The following is a 21507-nucleotide window of genomic DNA, read 5'->3' on the forward strand; positions in this document are numbered from 1 at the left end:
ATTTCTACTGGCTTGAAAAGCAGAAATCTAGTGCCTATTGTCTTCAGTCCTTTTGTTATTTTTCTTCCCTATTTTCCAGAAGAAATAACACTAAGAGACCCTTCTCTCTCTCTCTCTCTCTCTCTCTCTCTCTCTCTGTCTGCCCCTTCTCTGTATGTAGATATCTGCAAACTTTTCTCCTTATTTGCATGCGAACACTATAGAATTTATATTCAAATCTTGCATTTTGCTGACTTGTCCTTCCTTGACTTTGTTAACTTTATCAGTTTTCTAATTTAAGCTGTTGTGATTCTATCTCTTCCTTTCTGTATTCTGTTTTCATTTTCTTGTTCCTTTAATGTTTGTCCTTTCATCTATTCTGCGTTTTCTTTGGGTTTCTTAGTTTCTAATTTTACCTATTCTTCTGTCTTATACACTACTGATCTTTATCGCAGCATTTCATAAACCCATTTAAAAGAAGTACTGAATTTTACAGTGACTCCAGGTTGTCTTTTTACATCATCTTCCACTTCCTTGGCATCTTGGTATTATGTCATACTCTCCTCCCCTTCACAGTTGCTTTCTCTGCCTCGTGCTTGCCACTTTTATTCTGCTGTTTATGTTGGTGACTACCTTTTTCCATCTGAAGTCAAAAAAAGGGTCTCTTGCTGTCATCAGATGTCTTCATACACCAGAACATTATTGTTTGCTGTTTACTATTGAATCTTAATTACCAATTATTTTGTCATTATACCAACTTAATTTTTCCCTTAATTTTATTTCTATATTCCTGCTATATGATTTGTACATTACTGCTCCTTGCACTAGAACCTACCCTTTAATTTTTGTTTATTCCCATTTTCAAGGTCTTTGAGTATGCATCTAAATGTAGATAAAACCTGTCAAAACCTATCACGCTCTCATAAAAACACTTTTAACAAGTTTAATTTATTTAGATTATCCCTCCTCCTTTGTTTAAAGAATGATCTTAATTTCTGTTGTTTGGTGTTCAACATAAGGTTGAAGCTTAACAAAAGCTGACTCATTAAAAAGAACATCCTGTTTTCTGCTGTAGTGCTAACCTACCACTTTCTATTCATCCTATTCCAGAAAACTAGAAGGAATGGTGTTGTATCTAAACACTATAATTTTATGTATAAATGCTCAGTAGGGATAAATGAGTGTCTGATTAAAAATTGTAACTTAGTTTTGTCTTCTGTTTAACACTCTCTAATATTTTTTCTAATATTTCTAATATAATTGTGGTAGTATCTCAGTACAAAGATTAGCCTTTCTTCTTGAAAGAAGCAAACTTAGAGAAAATGTCGTCTGGCCCTACATAAAGGTCTGGAAACTAGAAAGACAGAACTCCTTTGGTTTTCTAAAAGGGTTTAGAGAATGAAAACACCAAAGTTCTGGGTGATAATAAACAGTATTTGTCATCTTCTTGACTTGACCTGTCAAAATCTGTGACTTGATACCAAAAGTATAACTTAACAGAGTTGGTATTTTGTGATTACATTTGGGTAGCATATAGAGACTTAGAAAAACATTTCTGAATAAAATTGGCTATGAATTCCTTACGAAATCTGCATGAAAATGTCTGAAAAAAGGCACAGAATCTCTTTGATAATGAAAGAATCTGTTTACCTTAGTTTGGGGAGAAAGTGGAAATAGCTTGGAATATTTCACAATTTAATTAAACTGTCTGCTTCTTGTATAAAATTGACTTTAGACCCTGTAATGCACACATAAAACTTTACAGGAGATTCTTTCTTCTGTAGCATCAAAAAGGAGATTCTCTTTCTACATAGGTAACAGGCCAGCTTTGTATTCATGCCATGGCAGAAATGGAGACTTTTTTAGCTCATCTTTCCTTCCAGTGTCTTAATAGTTGGTTAGAGGCCTTTAAGTGTGCGTGATCAGTCACTCCACATCAGAGCCCAGCAAAACAGCTCTTCCTTATGGAAATTTGTAATAAAGCCAGTCTTGGCAAGGAGGTCACTTGCAAGAATTGCCAACAAATTAAATGAAATTTTAGAGTGGATATGAAGTCTGGTTAAACAAACATTTTATTTATTCTAGCAGCTGATTTATTGATTCCAAAGAAAAAAAGCTGCACCATCTGGTCTTTGGAAAACAAAGCATTACACATTATTTTAAAATATATACATAGAAAACTTTTTTAATAAATTGCCAATCCTACGTATGTATACCAATCTATATACACTGCCAGTTTTTCCAAAATGCTTTAATTTATTCATGTGTAGTACACATAGCTTGGTTATAGTTTTACATTTCAAAGAAAATATGAAAATCACTAAAAAGCTTCTATCTACCATACTTATTATGTCTGAGCTATTCATTATAACTCAATTTAACAAGCATTTTTATGACTTGAAATAGAAAGCAGTACAGAGGGGTCAAGGAGAAACTGAAACTAAAACCCCTGCTAAATCAATTGAACTACTTCCAGTAAATATTGTGAAATTTTAGACCTTGCTGGAACACAGTATTAGTTATATAGATATGTAATAGAGTAACTGCAGAGTTGTGCAGAGACAGGTATTACATGCAGTGAGTAATTCCACAGTTTTGAATCTCGATATTACTCTGAGTTTTAATAAAAGTTGCAAAATTCTAAAATTTGTAGAGAGAAAACTCATAAGGTTTTTAGCATATCTTTTGAAAGAAACTTAAAGGGAAAAGTGTGTTGGATCAATAGAAGTGTCTCTGTTTATGGTGTAAAACTTGAACCAGTGTATAAACAAAATTCTGAACCAAAGCATTTTCAAAAACAATTTAAATATACTCTTGAAAATGTTTATTTGTTCCTCCCCATCCCCAAGTTGCTGGAATTCTCTTCCTATTCTGGCTTTCTCTCACATGCCAAAAAATTTAATTGCATGCCTCAAGCTTTTAATCAATTCTGTATCTTTTGGAAAACTGCTTTGTTTTTTGTGGATATCAGTGATGTTACTTTAATGTCAAAGGTATAGTTCTTGATAAATAAATAGCCAGTTTATTATACTTATTTTTTTTTTCTCCAGGATATGAAGGTCCTTATTGCTGTGTTTTATTTAATTCCAGCTATTTATGAACTCTCTTGTGAAGCATACAAACACTTGGGCAAAACTTCAAATTACTACTGGATAGATCCAGATGGCAGTGGGGCACTGGGACCTTTGAAAGTTTACTGCAACATGACAGGTAACTGAATTGTATTTGCTAATTCAGGTTTTTTTAATGTGGTTGGAAGAAAGGGTCCGTTTATAATTTGTATTTCTTGGCAAAAGAAAAATACTTGCCAAGAACTTTCCATGAGTGGAGTCATCAAATCTGCAGTTACCATTCAGTATAGTCTGAGAGGCAGTAGCCTTTTGAATCACAGCTATTAATTAGCCCTAACAGGTCTTTGTATCCTCAGTGCTGCATCATTTTAAAAAACCCAGTAGATATATGGCTATTTACCAAAACTATAGCTATCAGTGTATGTATAGTTCAGTAATGTCTGTGGTTCATGGCAGCTGCAGAAGGCAGCTTTTTAGAAATGTTAGCTTTTATGTCTGTCCAGATATTCCTGGCCTTCACACACTTATGGCAATAGATATGGAATAGAAATTAATTTATGAGTGACAAAACATTTGAGTTTTCTTGTTTCCCTTTTTTGTCTTTTTAACTGTTGTTAGCAGGACATACCTAGTTTAAGTTCTGAGACCACATATATAACAATTTATTGTGGCATTTATTTCCTGCTTTAACCATGAGTTTTGCATGGGTAATTTCCCATCTGGGCATTTTCACAGAAGATATCTTGTCTTAGTCATCTGCATTGCCACGCGGAGGCAGAAAAATATGATAGTGGAAAAGGGAAAGGGGGCAATGTTCTGCACCTGGAGTATATTATTTCTTTGGTCTGTTAATGCATGACAATTATCTCAGCACTTTTTCCTGATTTGAAATATTGTGTAGCTGATACAACAGACATGTCCCCTGACTGTCCTCAAATATCTGCATGCTAAGTTTGAATTTCAGTCTATTGCATTGAAAATCTGGCATATGTCTCAGTCCTCAGACTTCAGTATCAGTAGCATAAAGGTGAAGGTGTGATCACAAATTGAAACAGTACCTCTGCCTCTCTAGAGATCACAGTTGCTGAAGCTCATATAGCTCTTCCTGGGGGCAGAAACCTGTACACATCTGGACTTATGGGGTGGGTTTCAGCCAACCTGGATGGGACAGAGTGGAGGGGCACAGATGGAGTAGCTTCCTTGAAGAGTTATGCATGGCACATGCAGCAGACCCCAGGTCGAGTGCTTATAGGTAGACAGTCTGTTGGAGAACAGGAGAATACCATTGGTTCATATTGCCATTAATGTCTGCATTTTTATGCTAAACACATATCTAAAAGGAGCCTGATCTAAGCTCTGGGAGTACCATCAGTCCTTGGACTGGAGAGGCAGGCCAGCCAATCTGTTCTGAGACACAGGTGTAAAAGCAATCTTTCACATCAGTGGATCCTGACCCACTGAGGGCTTATAAAATCTTAACTACCGCCTTGAACTGTATCAATAACTAATCAGGTAAGGAATAATGCCAAGACTTGCTGATATATTGTAGCAATTTCTGCTATTTGGAAGAAGACCCCCTGTGTTCAGTAGCTATAAATTTGGGAACTCTTCAAGGGTGGTAACTTAGTGAATTAAAAATATACTACTTCAGTGGTGTCAGGAACAAAAAAGTACACGTATGACAGTGTTGCTCATTCATGTTAAATATAAAGATGCAGAGCTAGTGAAATGTCCAACAGTTGGGAAAAAAAAAAAAAAACAGACAAGAAAATTGACATCCATAAATCGATGGGTCCAGATGGAATGCATCCAAGGGTGCTGAGGGAGCTGGCGGAGGTCATTGCTAGGCCACTCTCCATCATCTTTGGTAAGTCATGGGTAACAGGAGAGGTGCCTGAGGACTGGAGGAGAGCAAATGTCACTCCAGTCTACAAGAAGGGCAAGAAGGAGGACCCGGGTAACTATAGACCGGTCAGCCTCACCTCCATCCCTGGAAAGGTGATGGAACAACTTATTCTTGTCTCTATCTCTAGGCATATCAAGGACATGGGGCTCATCAAGAGCAGTCAGCATGGTTTTACCAAGGGTAAGTCAAGTTTGACTAACCTCATAGCCTTTTATGAGGAAATTACTAGGTGGATAGATGATGGTAGAGCGGTAGATGTGGTTTATCTTGATTTCAGTAAAGCATTTGACACCGTCTCCCACAGCATCCTTGTAGATAAGTTGATCAAGTATGGGTTTGGTGACCAGGTAGTGAGGTGGATTAGGAACTGGTTGATGGGAAGGAGTCGGAGAGTTGTAGTCAATGGGGCAGAATCTGGTTGGAGGTGTGTGACTAGTGGAGTCCCTCAGGGGTCGGTACTGGGACCGGTGTTGTTCAACATCTTCATGAACGACCTGGATGAGGGTACAGAATGTACCCTCAGCAAGTTTGCTGATGACACCAAGCTGGGAGGAGTGGCTGACACACCAGAAGGCTGTGCTGCCATTCAGAGAGACTTAGACAGGCTGGAGAGTTGGGCGGGGAGAAACATGATGAAATTCAACAAGGGGAAGTGTAGAGTTTGCACCTGGGAAAGAACAACCCCACGTACCAGTACAGGCTGGGGACTGACCTGTTGGAGAGCGGCATAGGGGAAAGGGACCTGGTGGACAGAAGGATGGCAGAAGGCCAGCAATGTGCCCTTGTGGCCAAGAAGGCCACTGGCACCCTGGGCTGTATTAGAAGGGGTGTGGTTAATAGTTCAAGAGAGGTGTTCCTCCCTCTCTACTCTGCCTTGGTGAGGCTGCATCTGGAACCTGGTGTCCAGTTCTGGGCCCCTCAGTTCAAGAAGGACAGGGAACTGCTTGAGAGAGTCCAGCGCAGAGCCAAAGAGATGATGAAGGGAGTGGAACATCTCCCTTATGAGGAAAGGCTGAGGGAGCTGGGTCTCTTTAGCTTGGAGAAGGAGACTGAGGGGTGACCTCATCAATGTTTACAAATATGTGAAGGGTGAGTGTCAGGAGGACGGAGCCAGGCTCTTCTCAGTGATGTCCAATGACAGGACAAGGGGCAACAGGTGCAAGCTCTGGAACATAGGAGGTTCCATGTAAACATAAGGAAAAGCTGAGGGTGCCAGAGCACTGGAACAGGCTGCCCAGAGAGTGTGTGGAGTCTCCTTGTCTGGAGACATTCAAAATATGCCTGGGACATGTTCCTTTTTGACCTACTCTGGATGACCCTGCTCTGGTAGGTTGAACTAGATGATCTTTTGACGTCCCTTCCAACCCCTACCATTCTGTGATTTAGGGATTCTCTTAGACTCTCGTAGTAAAGCACATCACCTACATATGTACTATCTAGTACCTTTACATTGCAGGTGTTACAGCTTTCATTTTCCTTTAATTAATGGTCATCTTAAGCATTGAAAACTGGGGCAAGTAACAGAACTGTTTTTAGGAGAAAATTCACAACACCCTAAATGTTTTTCTGAATCAATGTGGAGTATTACCAGTAATACATGTAGTAGCAAAGGGACAGAATGAGGTTTCTTGAGGGCTTTACTTTGCTTCATTACTAACACATTTCTGTACAATTCTGTAGCAAGGATGGATATCTTGTCATATAACAAAAGGATTGTAAGATATTAGAATAAGAGCAGAATTCTGACATAATTTTAGCAATGAAATTGTGCAGGTTTATGGTATTACTAGCAGTATATTTGAAAAATAAGCTGTGAATTACAGTTAACTTTTTTTTGTGAACATGAAACTAAGTAAGCTACAGATGTAGCTATATTGGATAGTATGTGGAGTGTACTAAATGAAATAAAAATCTTCTTCATATGACAGGTATAGCAGTATTTTATTTTAATAGAGACATCCTTAAATGTATTTCCCTCTCTAGCCTGAGAAACAAATCTAAATGTTCCTATTAACGTACTATGTTAAACAAACATGTTTTTATTAAAATTACTTCTCAAGGTGGTAATAGACATTTTAAATATCCATTGCTTCATTCAAGTGGAACTAGAAAGAAGATCTTAGTTACTAAAAAGGTACTGTAAAATGTAACTTGCTTGGTTGGTTTCTACGGAAAACAAATTTCCAAGGTTAGGGTTATTAGCAAAGCTAGTATCCATCTTCCTAAAAAAGGTGGTTCTGCTATCACACTTATGTAGTAGTTTTACTGGTGCAAAATGGAGAGTAAGCTGAACTCTGATTTGACTGTAAACCTTCAGGAGCAGGGGCAATATCCTGAAAACCTACTGAAACTATATTCAGAAACTGCATGTTTAGCCCTTGAAGTTACTGTATCACAAAAATTGCAACACGTTTCATTATTTCATCATTCTATAGCATATATATATATATATGTCATTCTATAGTCAGAAAGTGTTAGGGTTATCAATGTATCCAAAAGTATTAAAAAAAATAAATTAAAGGGAAAAATACCATGCAGTAAACAGCTGTCTTGGCATATTTCTGGGCATAATCCATATAATCTTTTGTGTGTCTTAATTTAGTAAACTGGTTAACGTCATAATGAGTGCTGCCCTTCAAAGGTGTTGCTGTGGTAACTAAAAAGTGTTCTGATTCTAAGATGCCCTGGTAATTCAGTAGTGCAGTCAAAGTCATAGAAATACATATGTGCATATGTGCATACGCTCCCCACAGCAATTCATGATCTGTGAAATTACTCTGCATTGTCAAAGAAATCCCAGAGACCTCCCAATACTCGTCTTCTCCAAATAAAACTTGTGCTGACAGTGCTGTGTTTTGATAGTGAAAAGAAACAAAGCACTTACATCTTATGTCCTCAAAGTGTAATTAAAATACTTGATATCTCACATTTAAGTGTCCATTCCTCCATTAGTAACACAACTTTTCAAAATTTGGAGCATTGTAATAGAAGTTCAGCACTTTTGGAAATACCTATCAATTGGAACTGTGTACATTTTAGGAAGCTATTTTTTTCTTTTCTTTTATGAAAAACAGTACTGAAAATGTTTAGAGTTGGAAAGCTGGAACTTTTCAAATTAATGCTCCTATGGAAAACTACTCCTTGAAGCTCTGATGTCTCATACTGTCTTACCACTAGACTGCTTTTCAATTTATCCCAACTTGTTATCTTAGGCCAAGAGGGAATTTTTCCAAAGCTGTGTCATCTTAAGGCTGAGATCTTACCCTCTCTCAGAGGCAGGTACAAAATGCACAGACTCCACGTTCAAGCAGGTTTTCCCAAAGGTGGAGGATTCCTATCTCAGTATCCGGTTTAAGGCTTTTTATAGTTTCTCTTTAATTGTCATTAGAACAGTTGCTGTAGCAGAAATAACTGCTCTTTTAAGATTTTTATTGAAAGATGTAAACTTCTAGTATATCATGTGCTCTGCATGATACTTGGTGTTTCTGAATCTCCAGACTTGATGCAGTTTCCTCGGGCAGGTTTTTTTTAGTCTCCCTAAGAAAGACACAAAAATGAGTTAATATTACCTGCTGTTTCTTCTGTTTATTTTTATTTTTTCCCCTTGGCCTATGAAGGATGGGGAAAAGATCAGCAAATTTACCCACCTTGTGCATTTGTCCTGCTAGAGTCTTCAAAGGAGGGGATGAAGCATAATCAAAGGAGCAGTGCACAGGGTTATTTGTCATAACATCAGGGCGAGAGGAAGAGCAGCACTTCTGTAGTTCCTTGGGGCTTTGTGCTAAGGATAGGGAAATCATAGGCTTTCTGCTGGTTTTTTGCTCCATCATTTAGGCCACTGATGCAAAGCAGAACTAAAAGGTTTCATAACCTATTTTACCAGAATATATGTCAGCTTATTCTTTCTATTGGTTCTGAAGTCATTGTACCTCTGTGATGTGGCTTTTATCTCATTTCAGGATCCAAATAGCTGGAAGCATAATGGCTCCATTTGAGTGGTACTTACCCTATCCCTTTTCCACTACTGTTCTTTTGCCTAAGGCTGCACATCTTCAAACACTTCAAGAAATCATTATGCAAATTCATAGCCTGCCTCATTAAGATCAAAAGTACAGAGTGACTTCTCTACCCACTTCCCCCTTCCTCCCTTCTTTTTTTGCTTTCTTTAACAGAAGTGGCACGTGCCATAATTACTGCAGTGACTTTGTGAGCAGATATTAAACAACCATAACTGTCATATCCTGTGATTTTTCTGTCTTCCTTTGGAAAATAGTGGGTCACTGGAGTGCTTTTTACTATGACATATGTAGAAACATATGGCATGAATATAAATGCGCCATTCATTGGAATATTCTCATTAAAAGTGCCCCAGCAGTGGTAAAATTTTAATTCTACTGCAATTTCTATACAATTAGTTTATCAGATGAGACATATTGGCTGAGAACTGATTTACTGAATTTCCAAGGTTCCAAAACTTTGACTCACAGATGTATATAAAATACATGTGAAACATAAAATTTTTAGCAGCTTAATTCAATAAATAAAAGTAAATACTTTTTTCCTGTGTAGATTCACCAGTTTGAGAGAGGAAGGAATTAGTAATTTTGGTTGTGAAATAGAATAAATTGGCATGCATTTTAAGGCAGCAAATTGTTTTTCATTGAGCAATGGTAAGCAATGATAAGTTGCTGTATGAAAATAAAGGTACGGAGGCCTTACCCAGTTGTCACAGTTTCACTCAGGATGGGCAATTAAACGAATTACAATAATGCTCTCTATGCCCTCCCCCTCCCAACCTGATAGGGAAAGGAAGAGAGATAATAAGGAGAGGGCCTTCCAAAACTGAAACAGGCAGCTTTAATGAAATACTAGTGATAAAGTATATGTACAAATATATGCAAATGTGTGCAGGAATGTGCAAAACCCTGTTGCCTCCCCCCACCCCCAGCAACTCCCACGGCATCTCTGTTATCACTTCTGAAATGTCTCGGAGCTTCTGGAGAGAGCGGCAGAGCAGACAGGAGCTGAGGGGAGAGTGATGAGGGTCAGGCATGCATGAGCCTGGGGATCAATAGTGATGGATCGATGGAATCCTCCCCAGATACTCACCATGGATGCAAGAGAAGAAAGAAGGGACTTGACTGAATTTATACCAAGAGGGATGTGCATGGGATGGAATAATATGTTTGGCCAGTTTTGCCATCTGTCTAGTTCACTCCTTCCTACATGAAGGCTGTAGATACAACTCTTCTGCTCCTTTAGTGTCTGAAGCAGCAGATTCAACAAGAGGAGCAAAGTGCCCTTGGTCTCTCAGCAGTAGCTACAAACATTCAGGCATTATCATTCCACTGGCTGGAAAACTTGCTCTTAGTTTCAGCAAGTGTGCTGCTTAAAACAGAGTTCACTGAAGAAAAAAAAATCAGTAAAAAGAAAATTGGCTTCGTCCTGGCTCAATCCAGGACACCAGTGTAATCTCATTGCAGAAAGCTTCCAGTACAAGTATTTTAAGTCTTTTACCTAAAATACTGGAAGGAAAAATGGCTTCAGTGTTTCCAATATGACATATAAAATGAAGTTTTGATTTTTAACAGCAGCTCATACACTTGCCTTCAGTGGTAGAGCTTTGTTTTGGAGGCTTTTTATGTCTGTCAGACTTTTTTGCAAATGGAAATGACATTTGAGAGGTAAAAAGAGGAACAAATAGTTTAGATGGATTGAGGCTGTTGCTGAAGAGTATCTAAGCTTATTTCCTTGAAACAAGGCCAGAAACAATCACAGGAAAAGAAGAAAATAGAGGGGGTGGGTGGAGAAGGGCAAAAGCATCAAGCCATTTGAAAAAGTTTTTGGCCAGTTGACTTATCAGGGGAGACTTTCTGTATAAAGAAGGGAGAAAAGATACTGAGGAAGAAAGAAATTAGTCATTGAAGCATCAGAGGATTGTGTCTGAAGCCGTGTCTCTGAAGGCAGACTTTGTTCTTAAGATAATTTCATCCTCTTAGCATTAGAGTAAAATTACAGACCCATGAGACATTGGAGATGGAACAGACTATGTTTATGTCTTTGCCTGCCAAATAGACTGAAACATCCTGCATGTCAGTTTTAGTTTATTGATTTTTTTTTTAATCTGTTCTTATTTACCAGGCATGCCCTTTGTGTTCTAGGTTTAATTGGTATAATTCTTTGTTTTGCATTCTGTTTTTTATTCTTTTTAATTTATGTAAAATTTTGCTTTCTTGAGAAAATGCTTGTTGTGGCACTTAACTGTACCTCAAATTTGGCTAGTGCCTTTCCTACCCATGCTCTAGAGCACAGTACTGCCTGATGGTAAGAAGCTGCTCATGGTGGCTTTTCCAGCTGGATGTAAAGTTTCCCCTCAGCCTCCATCTGTTTGCCATATTGGAAGTCTTTAAGGATGGAAAAGGGAAGGACTAAATCTACTCAGCCCTCCTGTTAAAAACTCTCTCTTGCATGTGCAGAAAATGAAAAGGTAGGCCAGTATGCCACTGCAGTGAAAATATTATGCCCTTAAAATAAAAAGTACCTTGTGAAGTCTACCCTCAGGAAAAGGTTTTTTATTTGCTGTCTTTCAGTAGAGGACAAACTTTATAATTGGCCTTTAAGGTAGCTTCTCAAGTTGCCCAGTAATAAAAACATATCCTACTGTCTGACTAGTTTCTTTTGTTTCTTTCCCCTCTTTCTTCCTGTCCCACCTAAGCTCTGAAGGGCCACATAAGAGAATAGGGGAATAAAAGCTTGTCACTTCATTCTCTTAATGTATTTCAGGTGCTCATAGTTGGATCGTGAACATCACAGCATCCATCCATCAGGCATAAGACAACTAAATGTGCATTGGCCTCACTAATGGAGAACAAACTGGCATTTGATAGAGCAGAAATAGTTGAAATTAAAGCATAATCTTTATTTTGCCAAATTATTTAGAATCTCAGAATGGTTTAGGTTGGAAGGGACCTTAAAGATCAACTAGTTCCAACTCTCCTGCATGGGCAGGGACACCTCCCACTAGACCAGGTTGCTCAGAGCCCCACTCAGTCTCTTCTTGAACACAGGAACAGGGCATCCACAGCTTCTCTGGGCAACCTGTTCCATCTGTAAAAAAATTTAAGAAGTTTCTTCCTAATGTCTAACCTAAATCTCCTCTCTTCCAGTTTTGATCTATTACCTCTTGTCCTCTCACTACATGCCCTTGCAAAAAGTCCCTCCCCAGCTTTCCTGTAGCCCCATCAGATACTGGAAGGCCAGTGTGACATCTCCCCAGGCTCAACACCCCAGCTCTCTTATCCTGTCTTCACAGGAGAGGTGCCCCAGCCCTCTGATCATCTAGTCATCTTCGTGGCCCTGCTCTAGTCTGAGGAGGAAAAAATGCTGACATATGTGGAATCAGAAAATGTCTCTCCTTTGCTGGAAAGTGAGCTATGAACAGAAATTAGGAAACAACACATCTTTTTAGAATGCTAAAGAAAAAAAATCAACAAACCTTCTTAGAACTCTCTAGTACTCTTATCTAGATTATATTTCAAGAAATATGTCCATAACTGGGGGAGCAGGAAAAGGGTAGTTGGAAATAGGATGATGAAAGGTGCCATCTACCTGAAACTGTTACTGGTACTGTTAGAAGCAAGCATTTAGCTCTGGATTCACTTCCCCAACACACGTGCCCTACTGGAGATATGAGTAACTCAGTACAGGCTGCTTCAGGCCAGTGATATGCTTCAGTTATCCCTAGGAAATTGCTTCTGTAGAGAACATTATTGAAAGCCCAAACAAAGCTTGTGTTTTCTGTAAAACTTTTTCTTCTGCTTTTGGTCACTTCAGTCAAGTTAAGGCTATAGCCTTAACGGTTAATTTAAACCTGAAATTACATGAGAAGTTGCAGGGTTTTTTTTAATTTTATTTTTTTTTTCAGGTTAGTATTTTCTGCAGAGTTTTTCTTGTTTGGGTTGGTACAGGTGTTGGGTGTGTATGTGTTTCTGCCTGACCCGTGCGTTACAGGGAAAGCTTTTCTATGCTTCTGTGGGCTTTGGGGAACAAGCCCAGTGATGAAGCTGTACTGCATCAAAGCCTAGAAGGCATGAATCACAATGTTTGGGTGGGGATTTCTGGTATATAGAAATAGTTTCTCATATGTGTTTTCCCTTAAGGCTTACTTGTCCTTAAACAACAAGGAATGGCTTCTCAGCAAGTCATACTCAGAGCTGGTTGTTTCTAACTGTTAGTGCTGTCTTGTCTCGTTGACAGACAGTGGGACTAGGAAGAAAACCACTTACCTGTTCTAAGCATTCTTTCTGTTATTTTCTTTGAAATCAATATAACTAAAAGATCATAGAAATTGGTTTAAAGGAAACATTTAAAATCCTGTTCAAATAGCAAATGGTGTGTTAAGTTCACTTGTAATTGAGACAGATAAGTGATTAAAAGATTGCAGACAATTTTTGAAAGACAGAAGAGATTTCAGAATTCCCAACCAGTGTTCAGGGTGCAGTGCACACTGATGTGTGATTCTCTAAATTAATTCACTTAGAATGGTAGGTTGGCTATGTTGTCAGTATTGCTGTTAAAAATTCAGGCCTTCTTGCTTCCTGCCGTTTGCTCTGACGAGTGTATTTTAATGAATAAGCTGCAGTAGACATCCTTTTTGATCAGAGACTTAAGCATAGACAGAGAGGTTCCCTACACAGAGAGAGATACAGAATAACTCTCCTGTGACTCCCTCCCAGAAGTTACAAACAAGTGAAGTTAGCGCACATGGCGTAGGATTGTAAAATTACCATGTTATGGAGAGTTTGGACGAAGGCTGTATTTGAAGACTCCTAGGAAATCTCAAGATTACATACATGTTTTCACTTTATCACTTAGAATTAGTCTTAGGACTTTTCTACAAAATAAAACAAAAGCGCAATGATGATGTTGTGAAACTGCAGCAATATTTTTTCCAGATTTCCAGAATGGACACTTAGTACAGGTGTTAGGGCAGGATCAGAAGTGTGTTGTAAACTCACTTCAGTTTCTGTTCCATATGGTGAGAGACAGAACTGGGAAAAAAGCCTGTAGAGTGGTGGCAACAGGGGCGAAAAGGGATAATTGGGGGATTGGCCATTTTTTTTCTCCAAGGTCCCAGAAAGCAGCAATTCCACTGAAAATATGGCAGTCCGTCAGAAGATGCTATGAAGAGACTGCTTACATCCATGAAAATCAAGGAGGAATTTTCCTGGGAGAACCAGAGTTGGTTGCAACCTACTAAGATTATCACTTACTCCATAGCATGAGAATGGGAAGAACAGTAGAAATAAATTTGTTGCAACTTAAAAGCAACCACTGATAGCATTCCATGTGGTTTAGTGAGCGAAGTCCAGCCAGCAGAGGCAAATGATAAGGAGTCTGTGAGATCTTGCACAGTGAGTAGGGAACAACTATAGCTGAACAATGGCCACAGAGCAAACTTTAAGATTTGGAATGGGAACCTGCAGATTATACAAACCAGTTCTCTATATAGAGAGTTTCAACTGCTAAGTGTAAGGATCTGCCTCCACTCATGTACTGAAAGCCAAATCTGCCTGATTTCAGGCAGATGACACATGGTAAGGTAGAATACCACTTTGCCTTTCAGTATCATATTAGGGGTCCGTATCCACTTTTATTGTGTTTAGAGTTCACGTTTATGATCCATAAAATAACATGCTTTTTATGCTTCGTGCTTTAGGGTTTTTTTGTTTCCTGTGCTCAAATTTTCTTTTTTTCAGGGAGCCTGAAAATATTTGTTTAATCTAGTGTATGTCTATATTACTGTGACAGGACATGCTGAGTGGGGACTATTGAGGTAATGATCTTCCATTATCCTAGATGAGATTTATGAGACTAACTCTGCACACACTGAAGCATTCAATAGTAAGCAATTTAAGAAAATTTGTGAAAATAAATTATTCCCTTCCCCTCAAAAAATTACTATTGTGGTACCCTAAACCTTGAGATATTTCTCCAAAGAGTTTAGCTTTTTTTCTCTCTACTTTGGAATGCACTTGTGCTTCACAAATAGAAATCACTGTAGATTTTCCTTCAGACCAGCATTGTCCAACTACAATGGAATAAACCTGCCAGTAGTAATAAAAGAAAATGAAATCTGTTTGTCAGTAATAAAAGGGTAAAATACTCTCACAGAACAATTGCAAATGACAATGTTGTAAATTACTGCATCAGAGATCTGCAGAGAGAAATTAGTGCTCACTCAGAGGCATGGATGTTCCTCAGAAACTTCTTGGCAGGCAAGTTGAGGAAGTTAGAAGGGCAAAGCTGACTTAGCTCTCCAAAGCCTGAGCATGCAGAGTTCTCTCTCGTACACTTAACTCTTCAGGGGTCTAGATCAAATATGTTTCTGTCGAAGATGCGTTATTTCTATTATTGATGTGGTAATTATCACAGAACTATGCTGAAATGGCTCCTTGTGCTGTACAGTGAAGTGTCTCATGAACAAATAGCTGAGCCAATTGGATTCCTACCAAAAGATGTACTGAGACTATTCAGGTGACTGACATCTCTGCTAGACAGAGTAGATACAAATGGGGTAGACTCACAGGTATTTCTGGTCAAGAGTTGTTATTAGCAAAAGCCTTACTCATGAACTTGCTTTATGTACTGCTTTACTTTCACTGCTTGCTCATCTATCTCATTGCATAAACTAAGTTACAGATCTGTGAGAGTTAAAATGAAAAAAAGACACCTACTTAATGTTAATATTCAGAGGTGTCTTATGACATTTATTTCAGCGATTTTTACCAATTCCACTGTGCACCAGAGCTCTGAATAGTTGTTTCACTTCTGCCTGACACTTTTGCCATAATGGTCACAGATTTTTGCTACAACTGTTGTGTTAATGGTTTATGGAAATACACATTTGTCTGCTTTTCTTCTCATGAATCCTATGACTGCTGTTGTTAGAAATAATTTTCTGAAAGCAGCAATCTGTTGGATACCTGCTAGCAGGAAGTGAGGGAGGCAGCTGGTACAAATCTTTCTTAGGGTGTTGCTCCTACACAGCTGTGTCTTTGAGGTATATGACAGAGTACTACTGACATAGGCCACACACTACAAGCAAAGTTGGAGTTTCTGTTGCCTTAACAGAACCATTTGCATAAAAACACTCTGTCCCTTCTGGTGGAAGTAGTGTCCCCTGCAAGGAGATAGGGTGTTTTAATGATGTTGTGTAGGGACTGAGAGGAAAAGAGAAATTCACATCCTTTGATTATGAGGAAGTGAAAGATATTACATTAAAGAATTTCTGGAGTTTCAAAGTTTCTTGTTGGTTGAGCATGACCTTTATTCCTCATCCTTATAGTACTTTTAATTTTGTCATTAAAGGAATCTAAATGTTGACCTTTACTACACATAAGTATATTTTTTTTTCTCAGGACCAAGCTATGTCTTTTTCTGTATTTAGCATAGCAAATTATTTTTCTGTCTTCCATCTTAGTTTTAGATTGAGCTAGAACTAGATCACAACATTCAGGAAAGAAAAAAACTTTTAATCAGACTTTACTAAAGTTGCTGACTTTAATATGAAGTCTAGTTGGCTTCTTCTTTTCTCCTAATGGTACTATGTGAGACATTTCAAACCACAGGTGTGCTAAAAAGCTTTGCAAAGAATGTGTTTTAAAATAATACGTCTGGTTTACGATAAATGAAATCACTAAAGCACCGTGATACACTGTGGAGTTTTAAGTCATGCTTCATTTGAGAGGTTAGAAATAAAGACATTCAAGACATCGAAAGTCACTCTACTATCTATCCTGCAACAACTGGCAGTGTTTTTTTGAATTTTCTAACAAACAAGTGCTGTAAGGTCAAAAAAGCAAGAAGCACGCTGTTATACTAAACTACATATGACACAGGTGTTTGTTATTTAGTTACATGACGCCTCAAGAAAACATGCTTAAGTTTATGCAGCTTCTTCAAATGGGATCCCTAAGTTTAAATGCAGCTTGTGTGATTAAAAATAATGTTGAAATTATTACACAATATCAAGAGTGTGCATTAACAGTTTGAACTGTAACTTCTCCCATTTGGAGACACCTTTTTAAAGCAAAATGTAAAAGTATATTGGTTAGGAATGCAATTACCCAGATTTCTCCTTTCCAGTCTTCTGTTGCAAAGAGCCAGAAAGCCATTATCAAAAAGAAGATACACTCTTGAAAATGGAACAGAATACTTAATGAAAACATATTTGTTGTTTTTTTTACTTCTTCACACCAATCTTTCTGCGCATTCAGTTTACTGATGCAATAATTGGAAAGACTATGTCAGTGTATTCCTTTTCCTGTATGTCCAAGGATAGGCATTAGCAGGATGTGAGAGAGTGGAGGATTAAGTTGGATCAGTGAAGAGTATGTTTACAATTCAAGGGCTCAAGAAAGCACTGGGAGAAAGAAAGGTGAAGTTTGTTTAGTGGCAAAATTTGAGACCTACGTTAGTCTTCTTTCTGCCTCTTCAGCAGAGTAGAAATGAAGACTGAGCTTACTTTTCAGTGAAGATTGTTCAGGAAATGGTTCCTGCTAACAAAGTGAAAGCTTTGAAGGCCCCTTTCCTTTGAGATATCTGTTCTAATATATATTTTTTTTAAACCTTAGAATTTTTTTCAGTGGTTACAGGCAGCCCTGTTTAGGGTAATAGCTAAATAATGTTGTGCTTGTTCTTTAGTGAAAGAAAGGTTTCTTTTAAGTGCATACGCTCCCATTATATGCTCAAATGAAGTGAAAGACACTTCAAGGAAGATGCATGCATTTTGTCTTTCCAGTTGTATAATTCCAGGTTATATTCCCACTTCCCAGAAGGTAGAATGAGTTGTCGATTCCTCAGTTATTGAACTGTAAAAAAATTTGTAGCCCATGCCCATATTCTGTAGACTGTGCTGAAAACAACCGTACTGTTAATTCCTTTATGTCCTTTGTTCTTGACTTTAATGTTCCTTAATCTAAACTGAAGTACCATTGCCATCTGTTAGACCAGGCACTTCAGTGATCCAAGTCCTCCTTCATAGGGCTGTACTGTGTCTCATTATTTATTGTTCCTTTCAATGTGTGTTCATTTTTAAAGTCTTGTTTCTTTTAATGCCCGTCTGAGGTAATTTCCTGCATTAGGGCCCAGATCTGATTTAAGCTTTTCCCCCAGGCACTCTTTTTCAGCACAACAATATTTTGTGGTGCTGCAGTCTTTTTTCTTTGAGTGATCTGTATTATGTTTCTCAAGATAATCTTATCATTAGCTTTTTACATGCAACTTGTTGAATGGTTTTAAATCATCTCCGGTAATCCAGAGAATTCATCCTCTGCTTACCACTTCATTAATGCCCATTGAGGTTTCTAACAAGTTGTATTGGAACAGCCATTTCAATATCACTTCTCTGATAACAGTTGGTTCCCTGAAAAATTTATTTTGGTCCTTTCTTTCCACTGTGTCTTGTAAATCATCTGGTTTATTCATTATATATTGATTTAAAATGTTATAAACTTATGTATTTCAATATCACAGAAAGTTCACAAACTAAGTAGAGTTTTCTTCTCTCTGAATTGTTATGAAGGGGACTGCATAAATACAAAGGGAAGTTTCATCTTTTCAAAAGACAATGTCTCTTAGTAAAAAGGGAACTATTCATTCAGTAGTTGGCAATTAAATTTGAAGATTCGTTATTATCTTGATGAAGAAATAATTAAAGCAACAATAGTAGAAGGAGAAAAATAGCTGCAGGAATGGGTGAATTCTTTTTTGGGATTGATCCTGTTCCCCACCCAAATAGATTAACAAACTCACTTTAATTTCAGTAGAATTCAATCCATAAGAACACTCTTCATGTACTCTTTTTATTTTATTCCTTTTTTTCCTTCTGGATATTGGATTTTTCTGATCAAAACCCCATTCTCTACGTTAGTAAGATGAGAGCAACAGAATTCATATCACCAGAGCAACATTACTTCAAAACTGACATTTGCAAATCTCAGGCAAGACTGTCAAAACACTCATTAACCTACATTTTTCATTTTTATAAACCAGCTGTAGCTCCTTTGATGTCTGTCAGAACCAGTTTCAAATTGCTGTATGTAGTTTTAAACTTATATTTATACACTCATAGAGAAAGAGATTAGGGAAAAAAAAAAAGATCAGGAAGGAAGGAGAAGAGGGTACTGCCTAATCTTTTCCCCATCAATTGTACGCATCAGATCTTTTATCTACAGCATTGCTGCAAAAAAAGTTTTGTTTAATCGCATTGCTATTCACTGTTGTGGTATCATCCCACACAATTCTACAGAAATTAAAATACCAACTATGTTGTAATTTTTATCCTCCCTAGAAGGCAGTCTACTTTTAAATGGGCTGTCCTGTATAGTGACTTGAGTGATTCATAGTGTTGCATATTGTAGAACACATTTCAGTAATCTAATTTGAAGTGATAAATGCACCAATGACAGCAAAAATAATGTCTAGTAAAGAGCTATCTCCAAACTCACAGGTGGGAAGGAAACACATTCCTAAATGTTGATGCAATACAGTTGTCCAATAGTAGTTAGAAATCCTATAGGGCCCACAGGCATCAATTCTTAACAATAAATGCAGACCACACAGCTGCAGATGGACATGGATGTAGTTTTTATTACATCTGGTAATTACTTCACCTGTCCTTGTCATAGGTGTTGCCTTACCGTAACATTCACGGAGCTTTTGACTCACTGTCCCATTCCTTCCATGTTTCCCGAATGCTAAATATGCTGCTGGTTTATATACACAGATGAGAGGTATCAGGAGTGTAGTACTACTAGTCATCAGCACATACCACTTATCCTTCCTCTTCTTCCTAGAAGTTCGCACCAAGTACATGTGCCAAGCAGGAAAAGACTTGGGATAAAACTATTGTCAACCAGCAACATTTTGGGTAAAAATTAATTAACCACTATTGTGTTGGTAATCGGTAGAAATGTCATCAGCTTGAGGGTTAAAGTTTCTAGCATATCCATTTTGCCTATGGCTGATGGACTGAGCACACCATGACTTGCAGTCTGTCCTTTTGTACTTGTAAATAATGGCAGTAATCAAAGGAATATGAATTATTTTTGTGTGCTCAGGTTTTCTCAAATCCACCTTCTCTGAACCAGGAACCAAGGTGTGGTTCAGTACTTAAGTCAGTCATCTCAGATAACTTTAATCAAGTCCATCAGCCAAATTTTAGGTCATGAAAGTGTGTCCATCAAAAACAGCATGGATCTATTTAATCAGAGAGAGAAAGGATGATAATTTCTGATAAATAAAACTGTTTTCAGATTTCTTGGAAATATCTAATAAAATAATACCTTAAGCACGTAAGTCCATTAATGCCATAAAAAGTAAACTAATAGTGATAACTGTAACTGTAGTTTAAAGTAAAAGGGAAAAAAACAGGATCATACCTATGGAATACATGCATTATGTTTTCTGAAGTTCATTTTCCAAACTTTTTTCCAGTTAATTATCATTTCCCAAAATTACTTGATTTGCTTGTCAGCAGCAAGTTAGCTTACTTGAGTGAGCACCAAGCAAATGAATGAGGAAGCTTCAATATAAAGAGAAAATGAGTATTTGGAAAATAGAAAATTATTTGTAATAGTGTTAAATACTATCACCACTGTCACAAATATGTTGAATATGAAACAGGAAAACCAACTTATATTAATATTTTATTCAAAAATCTGAATAGCTGGAGATCAAGGTTATTTAAAATCAGTTTCACTTTTTATTAGCGAATCAGGACTGTCAAGAAGTCATTTCAATTGAAAGGTGTTTAGAGCAAAGTAAATTATATCACTTTAATATCCTTTTGAGAGAATAGATAATAATCACTCTTTTAAAAAATAATAAATTTAAATTAATGAACTTAATTCCATAAATGGTGATGATACAGGTATTGGAGATAGCATGAATTATCTGTATTACCTTTTCTGTAAGAGAAGTTGGCTGCAGGCAGGTTACTGATCGAGCCTTTCTGAAGAATGGCTTCAACTGACAAGCAGTTTCTCAGAAAACGGAACCATAGATGAAGAAGCTAGCATTATTTCCAAGCTATAAATGTCTAGTTGATTTCCTTGGGAAGTATTATCACATGAACAAATGGTTAAGACTAAAAGGGGAAAAAGTAGTCTGTAATCAGCACACAACATATAAGGTTGGTATTCCTTTCTGGCAACTTTCTCCCTTAAGCCTTTCAAGTCATCTTAAGGCCAGTCCCAGTAGTACAACTGTAAGAGATGCAGGAGTCTGCCCTTGGTGAGGAAGGGAGATGGGATTTTGTCTGTGTCCATGTTACATTGTTAAATTGTTTTTCTAGCCAAAGAAAGGCCCTGCCATTCCAGACTGTCTCAGTTCATGCCCCATGGCAGGGCTATTTATTTAAATCAGAAAAATGTGCAAGGAGTGTAAAAACCTACACCCAGACAAGGAATTTCCTTCCTGTATACCAGCCACAATTTTTCCTCCACTCTTTCTGCCTGTTGTGCAGGCACAGATTTTTACAGAATCACA

The 21507-nt window shown here is 37.7% G+C and overlaps 1 protein-coding gene across 1 annotated transcript in view; it reads left to right on the forward strand.

Annotated features, from left to right (window-relative positions):
• CNTNAP2 (contactin associated protein 2) overlaps positions 1-21507 on the forward strand; it is a 1111126-nt gene that overhangs the window by 758077 nt on the left and 331542 nt on the right. The window contains exon 12 of the mRNA XM_051611595.1: positions 3070-3189. Coding sequence (XP_051467555.1) covers positions 3070-3189 — 120 coding nt within the window. The remainder of the gene's footprint in view (positions 1-3069; positions 3190-21507) is intronic.

Source organism: Apus apus, chromosome 2 (assembly GCF_020740795.1).
Source record: "Apus apus isolate bApuApu2 chromosome 2, bApuApu2.pri.cur, whole genome shotgun sequence".
Lineage (NCBI taxonomy): Eukaryota > Metazoa > Chordata > Aves > Apodiformes > Apodidae > Apus > Apus apus.